General features: G+C 42.7%; 1 protein-coding gene across 3 annotated transcripts; it reads left to right on the forward strand.

The window, feature by feature from the left end:
- Positions 1 to 1,696: 1,696 nt before the first annotated feature.
- TTLL12 (tubulin tyrosine ligase like 12) lies at positions 1,697 to 22,484 on the forward strand. Of its 3 annotated transcripts, none has more exons than XM_027660699.1 (14): positions 1,697 to 1,875; positions 6,901 to 7,076; positions 8,581 to 8,779; positions 10,093 to 10,252; positions 10,846 to 10,979; positions 13,693 to 13,769; positions 18,117 to 18,233; positions 18,316 to 18,510; positions 19,646 to 19,757; positions 19,923 to 20,074; positions 20,180 to 20,261; positions 20,672 to 20,740; positions 21,196 to 21,334; positions 21,965 to 22,484. In XM_027660699.1, the coding sequence occupies exons 1-14, from the start codon at positions 1,756 to 1,758 to the stop codon at positions 22,114 to 22,116; spliced, it is 1,884 nt and encodes a 627-aa protein (XP_027516500.1). In that variant the 5' UTR covers positions 1,697 to 1,755; the 3' UTR covers positions 22,117 to 22,484. The 3 variants fall into 3 exon arrangements, with proteins under 3 accessions (XP_027516500.1, XP_027516501.1, XP_027516502.1); XM_027660700.1 differs by lacking the exon at positions 1,697 to 1,875 and adding an exon at positions 2,925 to 3,059; XM_027660701.1 differs by lacking the exon at positions 1,697 to 1,875 and adding an exon at positions 3,627 to 3,793.
- Positions 22,485 to 23,372: the final 888 nt, after the last annotated feature.

Here is a 23,372-nt window from a genome sequence, read left to right on the forward strand (position 1 = left end):
CTGTGGTGACGTTTTCTTTACTAAGATTATCCACCTGCTTTCCTGAGAGGCTCACAGTGGTTATTTCTGGGCTATGGCACGAGCAAGAATTAAGTGATGGAACAGGATCACATTCCCCTTGCCTCTGGACAGGACATCATCACTGTGGCTTTACTGAAGAAAGGAATGAAAATACACCCCACTTTTCATACTTGGTTCATTTGAGGAAAAAAGATTGACTTTTTTTTTTCAAAGGCTAAAAAAAATTTTACTTAACTATAACATTATGTATTTTCTGGGAACTCTCTTATTTTTATAGCCATCTGTCAAAAAACAAACAAACAAAAGAGAAGTAAACAAATGAAACAAACAACCAGTTCAAATGAGGAGTAGTAAACACTGCCAACTTGAGATGACATTTTTTGTAGGGAACAAAATCTGTGCTAAAAAAACAGGTCATGCAGATTGATATACTCAATATCGTGTAGAAATCTATCTTTGTTGGGTAGGTAGTCAGGTAGTGAGTCTATGGCAAAGACAGAAATGAGGGAAAGGTGGCCTTTTCAGTAAGCAAGGACTAGTAAGTGATCTAATCTCCACATTTTACAGTACTAGGGCAAGATGAACACCACAGCCATCCTCTTTTACCAAACCAAAATAACAGCAAAAAAACATGCTCAAACTCAGGGTAGCACGGCAGGAACCCAGTCAAGGAACACTGGAAATACAACTGTTTTTTTGATCTTCTGCTGTTTAATCAGGGAGGTCCCCTCAGCGACATCCGAGCGGAGCCTTTATGCCAAGGAAATGTGGGAACGCAGCACGTGGGGAGGCAGACACGGTCCCAGGCAAAGAGGAGGATTTGCCTGCGTTTACTATTCAGATATCCAGCCTGAAGATTGAGCTGCTAAAGGCTGATGTTTAGTTACAGCACGTAGGCACCGCTTTTAATCTCTTTCTACTCCCGTCTGTAGCAGGCACAGCAAAGCCCTCGGAGCAGCCGCCGAGTGTCGGACACCCGCCCTTGTAGCTTTATAACCATACCCGAGCTGAGACTAAAGCTACCAGTGACGTTTAGAGAGCCTCGGGGCGAAAGTGGTTTGGGCTATTCCCCACAAAATCCTGGCAGGAAGGGAAGAAAACCTCTTCTGAACAGCACTGGGAAGGCAGCTCCCTGCTTGCGAAAAGCACATCTCCCTTCTATACTAAGACACTTAAGAGAGGCCTAAGCGTTAAAATTTGCTTGTCGGAGTTCGAAATAATAATAAAAAAAGCGTTTTTAATTTAAAAAAAAAATGACTCTGTGCTGTCGAGTGCTCGCAACCCTCAGAGAGCGAATTCCCACTGGCTGTGGGCCGTGCCAGGCATCGCACCCCACCCGCAAGGGGCCGCGGCGGGGAAAAGCCCCTTGGTCGGGAAAACGCTGGGGAAAAAAAACAAAAAAACGCAATAAACGCTGCGATTTTACTGAAGCTTCTGTGATTTTTATTAAGAGCGAGGCGGAGGCAGAGCCCACACGCGGAGCCCCCTCAGCCGCCTCCTCCTCAGGGGTGTTGTCGGACGTGGCTGCGGGCACCCAACACCCGCCTCGGTGGCCGAACCCCCCCGGACGGGGGGGTTCGGCCACCAAGGCGGGTCTTGGGTGCCCGGGGGGGTTCGGCCACCGAGGCGGGTCTTGGGTGCCCGCGGGTGCCTCCCTTCTCCCCGCCCTCCACAGGGCTGGAGCCGCCTCCTCCCGGCGTGTTCCGGTCGGGAGCGGCGGGGCCAGGCCCGGCCATGTCGGGGGACGGCGAGGGGGACCCTGCGGCCTTCGTGGCCCTTCACGGGGCCGCGCTCCGCGCCTCGGGGGTCCCGGCGAGGTACTGGGAGAGCCTGAGCCGAAAGCTGCGGGGAGAGGTGGGTGAGCTGTGCCCCAGGGGGGAGTCTCTTCATGCCGAGGAGGAGGAGAAGCGAGCCGGGGTGTCCCTCGGCTGGGGAGGGTGGGCTGTGATGCGGTGCCGGCATCGCGGCTCGGGGTGTGCGGAGCGCGTCTTGGTTTCGCCCGAAGCCTTCGGAGGGAGCTGATGGGTGCTGGAGGGAGCTGATGAATCCAAAAAACCGCAGCTGCTAAGACTGAAGATCATCTCTGTCGCAGCCAAACCCCTGGCAGTGTCCTAAAGCCTTAAGCCCTTTTTGCCCAAGAGGAATTTAAAAAAAGCAGCAGCAGCAGTAGTAGTATTCACATTGCTATGTGTTAATCCCTTACGGTTTGGGTTGGCTTTTGCCAGATGTTTGTTTTTATTTCTGGGTTGGTTTTTTTTCCCCAGTTCGCCTGCACGCAGGTCTGCCCTGCCCTCAGTCATTTATCTGTGCAGATCTGGTCTCCTGTCCCAGGATGTCTTCCAGGAGCGTTTTCAGTTTGTACATTAATTCCCGATCCAATTAAAAGCTCCTCACCTCTCTCAGAGAGCAGGGATGCTGGTGTGAGAATGTTCTGGCAATAACAATTCAAGGGCTGCTTTGTAAAGCGGCTCGGAGGGGTGGTGCTGACTTTTTATCAGGCTGAATTTTGTAAACCTTTGTAAAATTGCCATTTGTAGATGCGGTGGCATAAATTTGGGGATGCTGCCCTGTCTGAGTCTTGAGTTCCCTGTTGTAGCCCTGCCCAGGCATCACACAGCCCATCCCCTTGCCCGAACTGGTTGTGTTTCAGCAGGAGCTGACACCTGGCCCTGAACTAAAGGGAATGTGGTGGCACAGGCACAGCTCCAGGACGGAGTATCCCTTTTCACCTTTGTAGCAACCACCTGCTCGCTCCCTGGAGCTTTGTGGTGAGAAAGGGAAGAGAAACAAAGTCAAGGAGTCATTTAAAATAAAGAGCTTGTGAGGACACGAGTTGAATTTTGAAGTGTTTTTGTTTTTTTGGTTTGCACATACCCAACCCGGCCTCAGTGACGAGGAAAGCTGTCTTGGATTCGTGGAGGTAAAGGAACAAGGAACTGAGGCAGGAAAGAGGTGCAACCCGAAACTAGTTGTCTGGAGACTTGAGAGCGCTCGAGGGAGTCTGGAGGAGTCAACCTGGAGAAGGAAAGATAAAAGAGGTGAACTTTTAGTCCTGGGGAGAGAAAAGAGATCTGATGGGCAGGGAAGGGAACTCGTGGTGGTTTGCTGGAGGGCATGATGAGCAGCAAGGAAACCAGTGAGGTGGGATGAGAAGATTGAACAGGTAGGGTAGGACAGTGGGGAAGGAGAGGGGACTGCAGCTTAACGTCTGTACACAAGTTAATTTTTAATCACTTGAACGCTTCTTTTCCCCATCTCAGCTTTAAAGTAGGGTCAGGAGAGAAGCATAGCAAGTCATGACATGAGTGTTTGTAGGAAAGGAGCTACCAACATTTAGAAGGTAAGACAGTGGAGTGAGAGGAGACTCATGGTCCTGATCTTTTTACAGAGGCAGGATGACAAAAGGCAGAATGAAGAAAGTATGTGCCCTAAGGCAGCAGCTGCTGCTCCTGTTTCATTTTGCTTGCAGAGGTGGCTGAGCATGTTCTTCCATACTAAGTGTTCCAGCATGTGTGGAGAAAGAGATTTAATGACTCCAGTGAGCTTGGGAAGGTGAATTAGTCTGCTTGTCTCTACTGCTGTAGCTTCTGGGGTTTGTCAAGAAGAAGGGCAAAGGGATGTTGAGAAGATTGGGATGTCCAGGAAAAATTCCTGGGAGAAGTGCTGTGGACTGGGATGACCTCTTGAGGAGGTAGGGACAGAGCTACAGTACCTCACCTAGAACTGAACCACGAGGAGTGCCTGGAGGAGAACAGTAAAGAAAGCAAAGGAGGTGAGGGAACAGGATGAAAATGTTTTGGAAGCCTAGGTAATAAACAATAACTGAGGGGAGGGAAAAAAAACCAGTGCAACGTGGAGCACAGGGATGAGTTTTCTTGTTTTCATGTGTGGAGGTGGGAGGAATTTTTCATTTGTCCTAACCTGTTGCAAAGATTAAAACTTTCTAGCATAGCACTTGAAAAATTTGCATCCATAATAGAGATAAAAATATCTCTTGCATCAGTTCCTCTAGAACCCAGCCCAAGCAACTGTTTTCCAACACATATGTACTTCAACATGGAATGAAAGCACCCTCCCTTCTTTGTGCACACTGAAGCCTTAAAACCTGTGAAAAATGAAGGGTTTGTTTGTGGTTTTTTTTAATGTACCTTGAGATCTGCTGGAGCAGCTTTCCTTCTGAGAGCATTTTGTGTTTGGATTATATATTGGATTGCTCATTCAAAACACAGTGTATCTGCTAGATTGGTAAACCTGCCTTTACTTATCCATTTTGCATTTAGCATTCATCATCTGCTGGGAGGAAAACTTTGTTGTGTTTGTGGCAGAAACTTCAGAAACAAAACAGATGCATGTGTAATCATTTTTTATAAACACTAAAACTGTATTTCTGTTATGGTGGCTGTTTCTTATGTTACTTATGGATAAACCTTGTGTAAGCCTGGAAAACGTAGTGCCTGCATCCAATTTTATTCATAATCTCTCTTTTTTTTTTCCTATTCCAGCCATATGCTGAGTTATTTTGCAGGCTTCTGTGTATTGCAGCAAGATCTTTATAGCCCTGAGATGTTGCTGGCAAAGGATTGCTTAGAGTTTCATCCCAGTTAGAAATGGAGGCTTTTAATTAATTACTAGCAGGAATGCAACATGATAATACTACTAGGCTTTACTTTGCAGAGCAGGGGAGGGCAGGCTGTTGCTCAGAGTCTACCTGTGGCCTTCCAAGCAGTTTGCAGTAGTAATGTCATGGCATGTGCCTGCTTTGTTATCAAGTTCTCTGCTTCGTTGGGTTTGTTTGGTTGGAACTGCACCTGAAGAGGAAGAGGGAGGGGGTTTTGCCCAGACACGTTTTCCTTACAAGTAGCTGTGCCACCAAAATGTGTTGTTGGTACCCTTTTGTTCTGTTCTGGACATTATCAGTTACTCTGGGGGAGCACTTGAAGGGCGCTCTCCCTGTTCTCCTTCGAGCCAAAGGTTGTGTTTTTCAGATTGGTGGCGTGATCTTATCCAGCTGGTTTTTGCTTAAGCAGCTTAATTAAGATTCTCTTAATGCAGCTGCTGTGTTAACAGGCTCAGTGTGACAGATTACCTCGAAGGGAGGGAGGGGAGGACAGCAGTGCTGTGTGTCTACACTGACAACGAGGTGCTTCTGCCACAAGGCCATCAGTGTTTGCATCATCCATTGTGAGTTTAAAGAACAACAAAACCCTCGAAAAAAAGCCACTGATTAAGGTGGTCCTGAGCTGCTGCTCCAAGAAGTGTGATTTGGTGCAGATTAGAAATACATCTAATTCACTTCCACAAGGTTATAAATTCTCCAGGAGATGTTTTTCATTAAGCATAATTCTGTGAAGTCATTAAAAGTGGGGATTTTTTTTGCTAAATGCAGCTGCTGCAGTCTCATGCATCGGATGCTTTGTTGGAGGGAGAGATCAAAACTTTGGCTTAGGGGATTTGGAATCCCTTCGTTTTTTGAGTCTTGAGATGATACTTAATAAAATATAAAACCAACAGCTTCCCTGAGTGTTGCAAAAGAGCTTGATATTAACATTTATCCAGGGGTGTTTGCTGAGCAGGTGGAGCCTGTTGGGAGTGAAGGCTAAACCTGAGTCAGTGGCTCCCCTCGTGTCTTACAAACTCTCGAGACAAAAGATGTGGAATAAAGCGTAGAATAAAGTGTAGAAAGCCACACAGCAGCACCTGTCAAGTGCTCCAGTGATTCACACTTGCAGTTTTAATCTTCTAATGACTTGGCCGCAGTTCCTTCTCCTGGCTAATGAGCTCGTTGAGGACGGCTCTGATCGAGTGGCAGGAGCAGTGAAGTGTCACTTCAGGGAAGGGTGGAACGTGTGTGCCTGGGCAGATCTTTTTTGGCTGCCATGGGCTGGGATTAGCACCAGTGTGGTGAACCAGACCTGGGAGCTGATCCAGCTGGGAGCCAACCCGATGGAAAGGAGGTGTGAGCACCCCTGAAGGCCACTCTTCCCTTTGCTGGCACCTGCCTGCAGTTACTATGAATTTTCCAGGCAACTGTGCAGAGACTTCAACGTTGGTGGCTACTCTTACAACACCAGAGGCTGTGATACTGCTTACCATTGAGTAATGTTATCCTCTTCCAGCAAAACTGGAGAACTAGGAATAAATTAGAGCTACTGACTATTTTGGCACCTGCTGAAGTGGAAGATGCTAAGACAGTTTCTGATTTTTATTTGGTTGGGGTTTTTTTAACAGGTGTATTTTTAATCTCTAATGAGTTTGTTTGCAAAGTAATTTTCTTTACCCTAAGAAAAATACATGTGCTTATGTTAGCCAACATTTTGTTAGCATGTTCTTAGCATTTAGCTAAGAAGCTGTTTAGCCATTTTTAGCATCTGGAAGGTGTCCCTGCCTGTGGCAGCAGGGCTGGAACTGGGATGATCTTTTAAGGTCCTTTATAACCCAAACCATTCTGTGATTCCTTTTTCTGGTTCAGAACTCGGTTGGTAAAAGCTCTTTTTCTTCAGGTACCTCAGTGTACTTTAGCTTGTTTGTGGAGCCTGGGTAGCACCTGGTTTTGCAGGTCTTAAATTGTTGATTTTAGCAAAGGTTGAGCCAAGGTATTCTGTTTTCAGCCTCAGACGTTCTTAATGAGGCATTAAACTAATAGACAATCATTAATAGACCTGTTGGTAGGAAAGAAACCAACAAAGCCTCCTGCCAATGTTAACAAAGAAACTTCACGTATAAACAGTTCTATTAAACTGTGAAATAATAAATACTGTTAAGGTAAAAATGCCAATTTTTATCAGATTGCAGGCAAAAAATGTCTACAAGTGTTGCACTGTGCATATCAGGGCACTGCCTTAACCAGTTGCTTGATATTTTGTGCACTTTCCATCTCAGGTGTTTGATGCTGGTGACTACTTTGGGATAATGCAAGTAGAAGAGGTGGATGATGAGGAAGAAGGTGATGAAGAAATGGAAGAGCAGTTAAAAAAGAAGCCAAATCCTGGAAATGGACCTTGTTTCAAAGTTATTGTAACAAATGAGAATGGGCTTCAAGCCTCAAATCCCAATAGGTGAGTAGTGAATTTAGTGTTCAGTCTTTGAGTTGTGTGAAACCCTAAAATTATAGCGATAGTTTGCCTTGAAACTTGTTTGACCCTGTTCAGAAATCCTCTTTTCCTGCTCTAAGACAGAGCTGTGTGTTTGAGGAAAGGTGCATTCACCTTGCAAAGGGTACAAGGAGTGCAGGTATCTTAACATTGTTCCTTTCTAAATCATGCAGGAAGATGCTTAGAAATTGGTTTTAGTGAACTGAGGGAAAGAGGAAAGGCAACCTTGAAATGAATTCTGCAGAAATAAACCAGAACTTTCTATCTGCAAGACTGTGCCCATGGAAAAAACCCACTGAAGGAGTGCTTGTGATCTTCCCAAATCCCAGGCTAAGGAGGCACTAAGCAGCTTCAGAGTAATATCCCTGCTTTAAACTAAGTCACCTCCTTTCTAAATACGAGAATGCACACAGATGAAGTTCAGAACTACCTCCTGTGATGATCCTGGGCTTCCTTGCACCTGTCAGGTGTGTGTGGATGAAGGAGCAGAACAGCAACACACCTGTTTGCTCACATTTCCAGAGAGCTTGACCCTTTAGCATTCTCTGGAGCCTTTAATTTTAAAATGAAATGAGGTTTCATCTGTGTGGAATCTGGGATGCAGTAATTGTCTGAGGGTACTCACCCTACATGACAGCTGACGTGTTTTTAACTTTCTGAAATATGAGTGGTGGGGTGGTTTTGTTGTGGGAGTTTCTTTTGTTTGGTTTGGGGTTTTTGTTAGCAAGTAGAATTCAGATTTTTCTCCGAGGTGGTGCAGTATGATGATATAACCAAAATATTGAATAACTGTGTGGATTTTTCCTCAAAATCATGCAGCCTAAATCAGTGTTAAACTTGTCAAGGGAAGCTGTGCCAGATCTGTATGGTTTTATTTTGGGTTAGATTGTAATTCTTTTGAACAGTGCATTTTTTCCTAAAAATAACTTGGTGACATACCCCACCCAAGTTAAAAACCAAACCAAATTGAAAAAATCAACACTTAAAACTTAGTGATTTTCTTTTAACAGCATATACAGGCTTTTGATGCTCAGACTTCTCTGCCTAGTTTTGCAGAAGACAGTAGATGTCACAGAGCTCATGGCCAGCAAGATCCTGGAATAATTTTGCAAAATAATGTCTTGTTTTCCTTCTTCAGGTGAGAATACCAGGTTGATGCAGTGGAGTTAATAGTGATTGAAAGGGAAGAAAGAACTAGGTTTACAAACTGGGTGCTCTATTCTCTGTTTGCTCCTCATTTTCATTGAAATACTAATGCACAACAAGTTTTCTAGACCAAAACAAAGAGTGTAAAGTTAGTGCTGGAAAGTTTACTAAGCTGTAAAACCACAGTGTGTACTCTGGGAGTGACTGGGTGAGTAAGAGGAGGTTTAGTTATCAAACCATCTGCAGGGAAATTCACAGCACGTTTGGCTGCAGACGTGTGAAAACACAGCGGTGTAAAATTGCCACCAAAATTGCCTTTAAGCGTTTTCCTGATCGACCACGCCTGGACATTCCGTGTGGAACACGCCCGGCAGCAGCTGCTCCACGTGCCCGGGCTGCTGCACAGGATGGCCAATCTCATGGGAATCGACTTCCACGGCGAGATCCCAGACGAGGGCAGCATCGAGCAAGTGCTGCAGGAGATGTGGAAATACAACCAGACCTACCAGCTCTCTCAAGGGGTGAGCCTCCAGTTAAAAAAAAAAATAAATAAAAGAAGCCTAGTTAGGATGCTAAACATTTTGGGGTGAAGACATTCCAGTAGGTGGATGTTGGCAGAGAAATGTATTCAATTAACAAAAGTCCTTTACAGGCATTTCAGAATAAACTTCTGTTTGGAAGGGGAGCAACTGCCACGTAGAGCTACAGCACAGCTAAAACAAACTTTCTGATGAGAAATTTGAGGGGATTTTTATAGAGAGGAGAAAAGTCTGCTGCAAAAGAAGTCTGGTTGTATGTTATGTCTTTTTTTTTTTTTCTACTCAAACTTTTTCATAGTGGAGGAAAGAACGTCTCACAGAATCAACTTGTCTTGCCCCAAAGTGTGTGATTTAGCTGTGTTTGCGGTTCTGCTCACCTCTATAGAGTGCTTTACACACCAGGGCTGTGTGTACACTGTCAAATAACTTACCTTCCTGGTTTGTTCATGCAGTGTAAATGTTTGCTTACCCTCAGGTGAGAGCCAGCTACCTTCAGGATGGAGCTTAAGTGTTTGTAGGCATAACTTACTCCAAGGGCTGCAATTTTTAGATGATAAGACACCAGACTCGGTCACTCTGCCCCACTCAGCTCTGTACCAGCATGTCCTGAGCCTTCAATCACTTCAAGTGCACACCTACCATTTCTGAGGGAATACATCTCTCAGGGTTCAGCTACAACACATATTGCAGGGTTTGCAGTGTAGCTCCAAGGCTAGTTTGAGTCTTTAGGATTAAAGAGGAGAAAGGTGAATTCTTTGGGCTGAGCCCTGTGCAGCGGGAACATGATCAACCTGCACCTCTTAGCTCAGGGACTTGAGGTTGTTCTCTTCTTATCAATTAATCTTGAGCTTAGCTCACAATAGAACCATACCTGAAAATTCCCTGAGAAGGGGATTCATTATGACTGTTTATTCTTTTTCCTTGAGTAAAAAGGAGATGTGAACAGTATCTCTGAGTTTTTCTACCCTGTGTCTGTGTTTCCCAACTTGTCACGAATAGCTTGTGAGGTGGAATTATCTGTGCTACCACTTGGAAAGTGATTTTCTGGAAGGTAATTAATTCAGCCTGTAGGTAACTTGTATTCTGTTCTCTCCTCTGGCATTGAGCTGCTTGACTATCTCAAATCTAATCTCTCTGCCCCATTTCGGACTCTGCAAAAGGGCCACAGCAGTTCTACCAAGCAATTTAAAGTTTATTCTTTCATTCAGGATTTTTATGAAAACTAATCCTTCTGTCTTTGGTGCTTTTCTTGCACTTGGTATGTGCAGGATGTCTCACCCTGTTTCCTCTTGCAGACTGCAGAGGAGAAGGTTCCTGTCTGGTACATCATGGATGAGTTTGGATCACGCATCCAGCACTCAGATCAGCCTAGTTTTGCAACAGCACCTCTGTTTTATATGCCCCAGCAAATTGCTTACACTGTTCTCTGGCCTTTGAGAGACCTGGAAACCGGTGGTAAGTGTGGTTTTATTTATTTTATTCAATGCTTGCAATAGAAGCCGGGCCAAATTCTTACAAATCACTGAGCATTTCCCAGTAGAACAAATATTTCAAGACAAAAATGGCTGCATGTTTGTAATGCTGTCAAATTTAAAAGTTCTCTGCCTGGTATTTCCATAATTTGTGAGATCAAGACCTTTACCAGTCTAAAAATGTTGCTGTTGTTTTATTGGCAGAGAACTTCAGTCTTGCATCACTGTCGTAGTGAAACTGCCAAGTCGGTCATCTGAGGGTTTAAAAAAAAAAATCCTTAAAAGTCTGTTTGTAGCTTTGAGTCAGGAAGTCAAGTATTGAAAGCTGGGAAATACCAGGCCAACAGTTTATTCCTGAAATCTTGATTGGGGGCCACCTTATGCCTCCATTGAGTGGAGAAGATAAGCCTCCTAAATAATGCCCTTTTTATTGTGGTTCTTTAATTACCTCTAATTCAAGTAACAAAAACTGTGGTGGTAATAACTCTCTAGCTGTCATTTATCATTATGCCATGATAAAGATTTTCTGTGGAGGAAGAAAGACAGTTCCTAAAGGTTCTCCCTGTTCTGCTGCAGATGAAGTCACTCGGGATTATGCTCATGGGGAAACAGATAGATTGATCAGGAAGTGTGTTTTGTTACCCTGGGTGCCTGAGGAAGTGTTGGATGTCAGCTGCTTCACACCAGAGCCATCAGATGAGTATTACCAGGTATCATTTCAACAAGCCAATATCATATTTGACCTCTGTCAAGAAGAGGCAGTGTCTGAAAAAACATTGCAGGAGTTCTGATTGTACTTATTTTTAAACCTAAACACTGATTCAGAGTGTAGCCTTTAAATTAAAAAAAAAAAAATCACAGCACAATGAGACAAACATATTACATATAATATTTAAGTGTTGAAATACTGAAGCACCATAAATGAGTTCTAGCAGTATTGTGTAGCTTTTTTTTATAAGCATGCTACAAAGTACATCATATGAGGTATCCATCTTCCTGTTAGATATTTGATGCATTGGATTTATGACTGTAGCACTGCTGTTCGAGTCTTGAATTACAGAAAGATTTGTTTTACTGTTTTAGGAGTGGTTATACATTTTTTGGGGCTGGCTACTGAGCTACTCATTTAATGTCATGGTTTAGAACCATTAAATGTTGGAGCAGAGACATCTTTAATTGGATGGCACTGTTATAAAGTACTCACCTGGTTTGTTTCAAGCTCTCCTTTCTAATAAAGGATATTTTGGATATTTTAAGGATGTGAAATTAATGTTTGGAATCTCCTTTTCATGAACCAAGTCTGCATGAGGTTCACTTTTAAGAAAAATGAAGAGACCTGGTGCCTGTGAGGATGCTGTCCCAGCCACTGGCAGCATTCAAAGTGCAGCTTCTAAAGATGAGTCTGTACCCCAACTATCCACTTCTTATGAGAGATGAGAGGCAGAAAAGGCTGTACCAGATTGTTATTAACAATATCTAGTCAGAAATGGAAGTTAATCTGCTTCTACTAAATAAAGGCATACACTCCAAATAGTTAGACAGTTTTGTAACCCAGGTCTGGTTGGGATTTGCATTTTTGGAAGAGACATACTTTGCATTAACAAATAAGCAAGAACAGTGCACCCACAGTTTGTCTTACGTGTGTTCTCTGGGTCTCAGATAAAGCAATTTTTTTTTGCATGTGTTTTAATTCTGTTTTGGTATGATCAGGTCTAGTTAAAGAACTGTGTGTGGCAAATGGGTACAGTGTCCTCCTTTACCACTCCACTGTGTCTCTGCCACTCAGCTGTTGGCATGAGAGCAAAACACTGATGCTAGAACCAACCAACAGAGCTTTCTTTTGCTCTGGAATGTCTTGCAGTAGATTAAAGTCCTAACTGGTGACAGACCAGTGAAGAATAGCTTAGGGCACAGCACATCCCTGGACACCAGAAGTGATACAGGTAGAAAGAGTTCCTGTGTTCCTCACCCTTCTACTTCCCCTATTTCCACATGAGCAGAGCTGCATGCACACAAATAAACTACAGACAACTTCAGAGATCTGTTTGCAGCGTTAGTATGTGAGCCAGCAATTCTGCAGGAAAATACAGTTGGGTGAAAATGTTTCTAAATGCTTCTGTAAGTCAGACCACTTCAAAATTGTTCACTGCTATCACTGTACAATTTTTGCAACTGCTTTACTACTGTGTGCAAATAATAATTAGTTAAATGGGCTGTGCTGTTGGCCTTTGCTGTAGCTAAGGATATTACATTTCTTATTTTAATTTTTCTGAAAGCTTCAGTGTTCTATGTAAAATAATGAGAGAGTTGTTACAACAGCAGTGTGGCTTAATTCTTTGATGCCTGTTCTTTGTTCTGTTACCTGTTTTTGGTCTCCAACACAGACCACAAAGGCTGTAACTTAAATGGTACTGTGGGTACTGCTGGGGCAATGATTGCAGAAACTCATGAAGTGATTCTGGGATGGAAGAAATATTTCTTGGGACTAGAGCAGTTTGTTGTTCTGCAACAGCTCCCTGGGTTTGAGCTGTAAAAAAAGACAATAATGCATCCTCTGCTCCTGTTCTGAGAAATGTCCTCTTCAGGCTCCATTACATAAAGCAGAACTGGGTTCCAACCTCCTGTAATTTTGGTTATCTGTAATAAAACATCATGGCTAAATGGTCAGTCTTCCATTTTGTTGGAAATACAGGAACTTTGGCTTTTGCTGTGATCTGAGATCTTGCTTAATGTTTAGGAGAAACAAAAATTTCTCAGGGTCCGTCAACAGTATTGATAAGCCCTGGTCTTAAAGCCTTATTTCTTGTTCTTTTTTACTAATAGGCTTCCCTTCTGCCTCTGCTCTAGCACTGATTTATTTGATTTTTCTGAGCAGCTTATTACACAACATAATGCAATTCTCAAAATGTAGCTCTGGTGAAATTCAGGTGCACCAAAGACAACAGAACCAATGAAACATGCAAGTGGACTGGCATATTTTCTGTCGTTACAGGTCTATATATAAATTTTTGTATAAATTTATATATGCCTATATATTTTAAACATATCTTTATATATTTATTTATTAAGTATATAAATATATGTGTGTGTGTGTTTAAATATTTACATGGAGATAAGAAATTGCAGGAAATTATCTGTAAAGGTTTACAATCTGAGAAAATGTCACCTGGCTGAACTTCAGCAGGATATTGCTAATAAAATGCTTGGATGAGCATTTGGATGCTCACACAGAACATTTTGCCTGTAGCTTCACCTGAAAGATGATGTTGTTTTTTATCAGTCAGTTCTTTTATAAATCCTGAATGTTCACACTTTAAAATTCAGTTTGGTCTTAGCTGCTGTTCATATCTGCTGAATATTGTGGAGTTTGACCTCTTTCATTCTACCTGCTGTTAACTTTTTGTGCTTTTCTGTATTTTCTAGGCCATTTTAGCAGAAAACAAGGAAAAACTGCCTGTGATGATAAACCCACCAGTTTATGCCAAAGACAAAGTTTTCAAGTACGTATGTGCAAACAAAATGCTTCCTTCCCAAGATCCTGTGCAGCAATTGCAGTGTGTTCAGGCTGAACAGCCTTTTCCAGCTTTGAGGAAAGTTAAAGGTGTGATTACATGTAGCTACTTGCCTGAGATTTTGACTTACCAGTTGCTCTTGTTGGATTTATTCTTCAAAGTGAGTGAATTACCACTTACAGAATTTCTAAAAAATGGTTCGTTTCTCAGTGGTTTTTTTTTTTTAAAGAAGTGCCACCTTGTGGGTGAAAAGAAAGTTGCATAATGCTTTAACACAAAGTGGTGTTTTCACTAAAAAGTATGATTAAGGTATATAATGAAGACTTCTTTTCTGCATTATGGAATGTGTGTCCGTAGGGTATCTGTGCTGCTCTGTGCTGTGTGAATGTAACAGTCTATTCCCCTTCTTCAGATGAGATTGCCAAACAGGAATCTTACCAAAACCTGGGATGTTTTAAATTGGATGTGTGTGGACCGTATGCTGTGAAACCATTCCAGAGGAAAGCTGGAGGAACATGGCACAGATAAGGGATTTCTGTGAGCAGAAGCAGTGGTGCTGCATGGCCAGGCTGCCTTGTGACTGGTTTTATTCCAGAAAAACCTACCCTTGCTCAGCATGTGCTGTGAGCTGCACTCCAGGGTGTTTGTAGTCTGACTCTGGGATCTGAGTTCTTGCTTGAAACACTGTGCACTAAAATGTATTTTGTAGGTTTACTCACACACCAGCTTCTTGCGTTGAGCTGATTTTGTTATTCACTAGAACAACTTTACCTGACAAGAACTACTGAAAATCAAACTCAGTTTTTATTGGGAGGCATTTGTTAACTTGCTCAGTGATAGTCTAGATTCTGTTATGTAGTTGAAACCTCTGGTTACAAGACTGAGTGAAAAAAAGCAAAGCTGCTTTTTTAATGTCATGTATTTGCCTCTTTTTCAGATACAGGAGTCAAAGGGAGATGCATTCTAATAGAATGTTGGGAAATGCTAATTTATTTTTCACTGCTGCCTCTTTATTTTGCATCTTCTGTTCAAAGTGAATGGCATTCACAACAGATAGGGAGGGAAGGGGGAACACAGCAAATTCTTCCTGCTCTACTTCTAAGGAATTCCATCCACCCCCTGTCCATGTCCTCACAAGAGATTTCCTCTCAATATTACAGGGTCAAGTAGGTGTTGCAGCACAGTAACTGCTGCCTAAGGAGGTTGTTCTGTCCAACTGTGCTCCGTTGAAAGAAGAGTGAATAAAAGAACTAAATGCTTCAAAGACAACTTTATTATGAAAAGTCCTTCCATTTTGTGTTGGGCTTGATCATCTCTGTTTCTCTTGATCTTCTCTTTCGTGTTTCTCTTCAGCTGCTTCAGTCATTTTTTTAAAATGCCCAGAGAGCTTTTATGAGGCATCTCTTTGGTCAGTCTTGTCAGCTCTGTGCTGCTGGACTTGATTCTCATAACTACTTAGCTTTAAGTATTTTGAGGAAATTAAGTGACATCTCAACATAGTTTGTCTCATTTGCACAATTTCGCTGAATATCTTCTTAAATCCCAAACTTTATAGCATCCCAACCGTGACAAGGAGGGGAAAAACCTCATTTGGGAGGTATGTTTAGCTGGGTTCATTAGTTCAGTGTGTCATTGATACTGGAATGAAAGGTCCAGAATAGGTTGGCTGATGCTACAGTATTGCAGAGTGGAGGTTCTGCCATCTGTCTAAGCCAAAATGAGATTTGGTGCATTTCTTACCTGTCTGGATGTGTATTATCAGAGTAAACATAGAAATGTTTACCAACATATTTAAATAAAGTCAAGGAAAATGCCAGAGAAGATCCTACAGTGCTCCTTAGATAACAACAGAGGAACTGCTGGCCAGCTGTCAGGTGCCTGCCCTTACAGTCTGTGTTCTTCAGTGCAGTGATCTGATTTTTTTTCAGATTTATGCCCTAATACTAAAGCACCTCAGGGAATCTGACCACTGAACTCAGTGACAGGTGTTGGCAGTGAAATACATTGATTTTACATCGTGTTTCCAGGAAATTTTCATTCTCCAGTTGGAATTATTTGGCTGTCCCAGGACCTTTTATGGTCAGAGGATTGCATACAGAAAGGGTGGAGAAACTTAAAAGCTTAGAATGAGTGAAATGGCCTTATTTTCCCTCTAATCTTAACCCCTGTCAGCTTGTTACAGTGGTATTTCTGGTCTTAACAGTTGAGCACCCCTATTTCTTTTGTGTTGCATTTTTGTATTAAGAAGGTGTTAAAATGCCTCATCCTGAGTGCTCTGGCACATGAATTTCTTTGCAAGACTTCAAGATTAAGAGAGCAGGCTTTTTATTCTGTATTTTACAGAAGAAGGGGTGTTGGGGTCAGACACGAAAACCTCTGACTGATCAAGTGACGTCTAGAGAATGATGTGGAGTAACATTTATTGGCTTTATCAGATGCTGCCAGGCTCTCCAAGTGTCCTTCTGTGCTGTATAAGGCCCTCAGGCCCTTGGTACAGCAGCATTTTTCTTACCACTGTCTCTTTTTGACTGGAGTAAGGGAGCCACAGGTTTGACTTTCAGCACTGATTGTTTGTAGCACCTCAGGCTTAGGTTAGGTGAACACCTTAGCTTCAGCCTCCTTGTTACCCTAGCTGGAAGAATTGTTGAGAGAAAACTCAGTTGATGAACCAGAGGTTCCAAAGGTATTTGCTGTGGTGGCAACTGGAGGGGAAAGAAGCCACTTTTCAAAATACATAACACTGTACCAGTTTTATCCAGCCACGTGTAGCAAGCTACAGTCATTCTGAAAGCTGCTCAGAAAAGTAACTTCTAACCCTTTTTCGTGAGCTGGAAGCCAGATACTGTACATACAGCCTGGAGCAGAAGCCAGGAATTCTTAATGCAAGGATTCCAGCACTCTGCCACAAAAAAATACATGCAGTGTGTTGGCTGAATCACAAGAAGGAAAAGAACAACAAACAACAACAGAACTGTTGTTGCTGCCATTTATTGGGTGGATTTAACAAGCAGAATAGATCCATGTGCGTAGATCTGGTGACCCTTTTGCTCCTAAGACCTGTTAGCCAGGTTTGGGTCTTAGGACTCCTTGGGATTAGTGTCTTTGTGGGATGGTGCCTTGTAGGGTGTATTTGTAAGGCACCCATGTGGGGTTGTCTGAGCAACTCTAAATTTTAGCAGTTCTCGTGCTGCGTGTGTCCTTTTGTGCATATTTGGCACATGGAGCTATGCAAAGCACCTCACACTCTTTTTCTTTTTAAAGAAGTTATTTCCCCCCTGTGACTGGGCTGTTTTTGCAGTTCATCTTTCCAGAGAAGTGTCTGGGGAATAAATCTTCCAGTTGGTTAGTAGTGGAGGAGGAGAGGAAAGTTGTACAACGGGTATGAATAGGTCTGGAAAGGAGGAAGGATATAGTAGTTTCTCGTGGAAAAAATTAGTGGTTGCTTCGTCTGTTTAAATGTTCCCTTACTATAAGAACAGTTTTTTCTATATCAGTCTCATTTCTGAGTCAACATGCTGAATTCTGAATTAAGTGACCTCACTTCTAGCTGTAAAATCATCAAAATAACCCATATTTCTGTGTGCTTATTTTAGCATCCAAGTCACTGGTTTTATTTGAGAGGGGAATTTCCTAAGACAGGCGACATCTTGCCTCATCCTTGGTCCTGTACTGGGATGTGTATCAGGTTTGGGTTGGGTTTTGGTGTGGTTTTAAGTGGGGCTGAGAGGAGATTTGTATTAAACCTCAAAGCTGTGTGTATTTCCTGCCTGTACCTAATGCACACACATTTCATAGGTTTGGTTATTTGGAAACGTCTCTGTGTGGGAAGTTCTGACCAAAGGAAGATAATCTTTTGTAGCTACTGAGTTAGCCTGACAAGATTTCCTATGACTTTCTTTCATGGGGGTGACAGCAGGTTGATTTTTAGAGCCCTTCCAGCACTGAAGGTATTTACAAGGTCATGGACTTCTCATGTAGAACAGTGAATTCCTGTTAATGCTTCTCTGTCGGGGACTTGATGATCATCTTCTGAATTGTTACTTTGTGAAGCTGTCAGAGCTAAACTACCTTGGAGATTTCTGTCTCAAAAATACAATTTTTTTGAATCTGTTTCCACTTAACTGTCTTGGAGATTTGTCTCAAAATACAGCCTTTTGTGTCTGTCCCACTTCAATTTAAAATGGTTTTGCATATCACAGAGAGGGTGTATTGGAAAACCATAATTCTTGCAGAAAGTCAAGATTGAAACTTCTCTGTTCAAACACGAGTTGATCAGTCCCAGATCAAACTGATGTTTCCCTTCATTTGCCTCTTTTTTTTTTTTCTTTCTTCCAGGGTTTTCACAGACATTCAGCAAGTCCTCAACAACCTGACCCATCCCCGTTTCGTGTTCACGGACAGCGAGGGGCAGGCAGACATCCTCTACAACTTCTCACACTTCAAAGATTACAGGTTGGAATTGTTCCCCTGAGAATACATTTTTTTTTTTTTCCCAAAGGCCTCCCTCCTTCACCAACAACTGTTTGTTTTGTAGGAAGCTCAGTGAGGAGAGGCCTGAGGTGATGGTGAATCAGTTCCCGTGTGAGAACCTCCTGACTGTCAAGGACTGCCTGGCCTCCGTTGCCCGACGAGCTGGAGGCCCAGATGGGCCCAGGTGGTTGCCTCGGACTTTTAACCTCCAGACAGAGTTGCCTCAGTTCATCAGCTACTTCCAGCAACGTGACAGAAGGTGACTCTTGTTCCTGCTTCCTTAGTTTTGTGCTTTCTCGATCCCAGCTTTCCTCAAAGACCAGTAACCCGCATTTTGGGCTTGGCAGCTGTTGCACCACCACCAGTTGGCTCTTGCTGCTTTTATGTCCAAGTGAATTTTGCCTGGAAAGTGTGAGCTTTTTAGAGTTTTTCTTTTTAATGTAGCAGTAGTTAAGCAGCACATTTTGAAACCCAGGAACTTTGCCGTGGTTTGAATACAGATTTGAAGTTTGTTGCTTTCTGTCTAGTCAGGACCTTACCTCTTATATTTAACTGATACACAAAGGCTTAAAGTGTGTTTGCAACAAGTGTGGGGGTTTTTTTCCAGGGGACAGTATAGGAGTTGTTCCTGCACTTTAACCAGAGTGGAAAATGTTTAAAGTACTTGGGTTCTGTAAGGCTGTGAAAGTAAAATTTAGTTTTAGTGTTAGCTTAAAGCAGTTGTCAAGCTTTAGGGTTTTTAATCTACAGCATCATCCTGTCCTAACTATCCTAAAGGATACATGGAAAGACCAGCATATTGCCAGTTTTTCTCAAGGATATCTCAAAGAGTTTTGCACCTGGAGGTGTCTGGGTACTAGACAGTGAGATGATGGTGCTGTGCTTTCATTTTCTTGTAATGTGAGCTGTTGAGATATTGTGTGGTTTCTTCCCAAAGAGATGAGTTATGGTGTCATTTAAAGTCACTGATTTGGAGGTGTCATTAGGGAATGGACTTGGAATATGGCACGTTACCCTGCCAGAATGTCCTCAGTCTCCTGGCAGGATGATTCCACATGGAGACCTGTGCATGTCCATGGAGGTGCTGTGCTGCTGATGGGTTGTTTTCCCCCTTTGATGAAGTCAGATGCAGAAGAAGGAAATAACCAGTGAGATCGTGCCAGGCCCTTAATGAAAAAAATTATCTGTGAAAGATACCATTGCTTGTTCTTCCCTTTGTTCCTAACACCTGCTGCTCCCAGCTGCCAGTCAGAAGTCCTTAGTTCTTGCATTGCAGCCCACAGCTTTATAAAGTATTTCTTCAGGAGAGGATATAGACCTGTTCAAGTGGATGTTCAGACAGAAGAATGAGGTGGATACTTACAGGTGTTGCCCTCTCTCTGTCTCTCTCTCAGAGGAGAAGACAACCACTGGATATGCAAACCATGGAACTTGGCCAGAAGCCTGGATACCCACATCACCAACAGCCTTAACAGCATCATCAGGCACAGGGAAAGCAGCCCAAAGGTTAGAGAGAGCGTGGTTTCGAATGGGATTTAAAGGGCAGAGCTGGAAAAGCTGCTTCAGAGAGGGAAGTCTGAAAAAATACAAAGGAAATTTATTTTCTTCAGATTTCCTGTGCTGAATAGATTCAGTGACACTTCAGTTTTCTGTGGTCTTGCTTTGTTGCAGGTAGTGTGCAAGTACATTGAGGAGCCAGTGCTGTTCCACAGGGAGGACGTGGGGATGGTGAAGTTTGACATTCGTTACGTTGTGCTGCTGAGGTCCATAAAGCCTCTCAGGCTGTACAGCTATGATGTGTTCTGGCTGCGCTTCTCCAACAGGTAATTACCTTCCCCTCACTGGTCTTGGGCTTGAATCTGACCCTTGGAGGGTCTTGGACTAGAATCTGACCCCTTGGAAACTTAAGGAGTTGCTGTGTTCCTCAGGGCATTCTCACTTGATGACTTGGATGACTACGAGAAGCATTTCACAGTCATGAATTATGCTCCTGGTGTAACATTAAAACAGGTGAGCAAACAGCCCAAAACACTCCCTCACCTCTCTGTTGTTAGAAGATCTTCCAGTGCCTGCTTTGTGACTATTAGCAAATAACCTATTTCAAAGTGTACCCTAAGTCCTGGGCAAATATTCTCCTAGACCCCTTCCCCTCTTCCCCCCAGTCGTCTGTGTTTCTATAAGGTAACACAAACCTGCATCCTGAATATAACCCACATTGGGAGAGACAATAAAAGAGTTACAGAAAATGGCAACTTGTCATTGTCAAAGCCCTAGTGTGTTCTCTTATAACAACAAATACTGGAACAAAGAAGGTATTCAGGAACTAATTCCCTAGTTCTCCACCTGCATTTGTAAGAGTGGCAAAAAATATTGGATATTCCATTCTCTTGTCTTAGTCATTCCTTACTAAACTGTTTCAGGTACACTGTGAAGACTTCATTCCTCTGTTTGAAAAACAATATCCTGAATATCCTTGGACAACAGTACAAGTAAGTCAGCAATTCATCTCTCTCATGTAAATGTTCATGGATATGTTTGGGGTTTTTTTTACTCAGCTTTTCCATTTTTATCTCATAAGACATATTTCACATGTGTCAGTTCTACAGGGACGTCACATGCTGACTTTTATTTTAGAAGCATTTTGTAACTTTGCATAATTTGCCCTCAAACACTTTGTTGTTAAAGACTTTTATTTCATGATCTGAGGATTTTATTTCATGATTACACCATGTTGGACTTAATAATAACACAGCCAGTCCTGACTACCCCTGTGTTGTCATTAGTCTAAATGCGCATTTTTAAGCCAATACTGTGCAGATTTTCCTCTGTTGCCTCGTGTAATTTATACAAACTCTAAAAAACTGTATTAATGAAGTGATTAGAAACATGTTTATTGCTTTTGTGGAACCTCCCTTCTCATTCAGAGACCTTTTTCTGTTGTTAGGCAGATATTTTTAAGGCATTTGCTGAATTGTTCCAAGTTGCTTCAGCTAAACCTGCACCTCTTGGCATCTGTGATTATCCCTCATCAAGAGCAATATATGCCATTGACTTGATGCTTAAATGGGATGCCAGCAGAGATGGTGAGAAGCTCATTTATTTGAGTGTTGAATTCTTTATTCTGTCAAGTTCTTGGCTGCCTCCTTTCCTCCCTTGTGCCCCTGCTGCTCCTGTTCTCTGTTTGGGGAAAAACAAAACAAAACAACCCGGGGGAGGGGGGGAAAAACCAAACAAAAGAACCCAAACAAACCACCACACACATACACAAAAAAGCCAAACAAATGTGAGTGGCTGCAGTGTAAAGGAGCAGGACTGCTGCATATCCAGGAGGTTTAAGAAAGGAAGGTGTGTACTTGAGCCATAAAAGGAGACGCAGAGTTTTCTGGAAGGTGTTTCAGGCTGTTTCAAGCAAGGCAGATGTATCAGGGAGATCCTGTTAAATTGCTGCAAATTCTCATCCTAAATCAGGCACTGGATCAGCAGTGATTGCAGAATCTGTTGGGTGATTGTCCTCTGGGTAATGATGGTAGAACAAACCTCTGTCCCTCCAATAAAAGCCAAACCCACTGAAACAAAACCAACCCATTTTGGGTCACAAAACATGGCTTTTTCCAGCCATCTTCTGTAATCCCTGGATTAAATACAGGTAGTGATTCGGGATCTCTCTAGAGCTTGTATTAATTAAGCTGGAGTGTTTGTGTTCACCTTCCCAGGGAAAAGAATCATGCAGCCTCAGATCTTGGAGGTGAACTTTAATCCTGACTGTGACAGAGCCTGCAAATACCACCCCACCTTTTTCAACGACGTCTTCAGCACCCTGTTTCTGGACGAGCCCGACAACTGCCACGTGACGTGCATTGTGTAGCCACAGGAGGCACGACTCTTATCAGGCTCCTTCTCAGATATGCTTAACAGCAAGATAAATATTTCAGTTCTATGAGCTGCTGAGGCAACTATTTTCCTATACTGATAACCAAGGGAAAAAAATATTATCAGAAGAATAAGCATATACTGTGTTGATAATCACGTTGTCTGCGTTTCCCTTGTCTTCCTTTGTTCTTTCTGTAAATCATTGGTGTGTGTTAAAAGTGTCTTGTTTATTGAATATGGGAGACCTCAAAACAGGACAGTAATTAGGGCAGTGGACTTGTTTTTCAGGTAGCCTGATTGCTTACTTGCTGGGAAGCATTGCACAAGTTCCCTGTGTCAGCATTAAAACTATAATTTACTGAATCGTGTTGGAGTTTGTATCTCTCTCTCTTATCCATCCCTCCCAGTTCTAGTGGGAAACTAATAGGGTATTTGTGTGCAATGAACACAGGCTTAATGAGACTAAAGATTTTAAGGGTCTTCCCATTTTTCATATTTAAAAAGAGATAAACCAAACCCACAGGTTTTAGGAACCCTTTAAGGATGCTGGCTGTCATCTTTAAAAAAATCACATTTTTGAGAAGGGGTCAGTAAGAAAGAGGCAGTGCCAAGGGCAGCCCAGGAATGCAGAAGCAGCCTGAAGGAATGAAAAGGATTTGGAAAACTCTCCTAGAAGCCCAAGCAGTCTTTGGACTTCAGAGTTTAGGCCCTAAGGAAGAGGGGTTTGGGAGTGGGGTGTCAGCTTGAAATTAATTATTCCTAATCTGTCTTCTTTCCTCAGATCAGAGTAACTGGCTGAAATTTAGGGTTGCACAAAAATCCTGCTGTCAGGACATATATATTGGGTGGATAATCATTATTTCAGCCAGTTTGCAGCAATCAGGATGTGTTTGAGAGCAGAGTATAGTTATAAAATTGTATAAATGTTCTAAGCCTTGCTCCAAACTCTGTGAATATGCAGCACATTATCCCTCATGATCAGGAAGGGAAAGGGATATTTTAGGCTCTTTCAGGCTGGTCTGCAGAAACCCACTTCTTCCCACTGACTGGAACACAGGCTGGAGAAATAAACCATCTGGGACTTAGGAAAATTGGATTGCACAGCCAGAAGTGGTGCTCAGAGCCTCCTGCTCATGAATCAGGACTGCTTTGGACCAGTAAACTTGATTAAAGAAATGTGGTGAATTGCTTTAACACGGGTGGTGTGACTGCCTCCAGTGCAGGGAAAAGGTTTGGCTGGGATGTAGGATA

Source organism: Corapipo altera, unplaced genomic scaffold (genome assembly GCF_003945725.1).
Source record: "Corapipo altera isolate COAL_440 unplaced genomic scaffold, ASM394572v1 239, whole genome shotgun sequence".
Classification (NCBI taxonomy): domain Eukaryota; kingdom Metazoa; phylum Chordata; class Aves; order Passeriformes; family Pipridae; genus Corapipo; species Corapipo altera.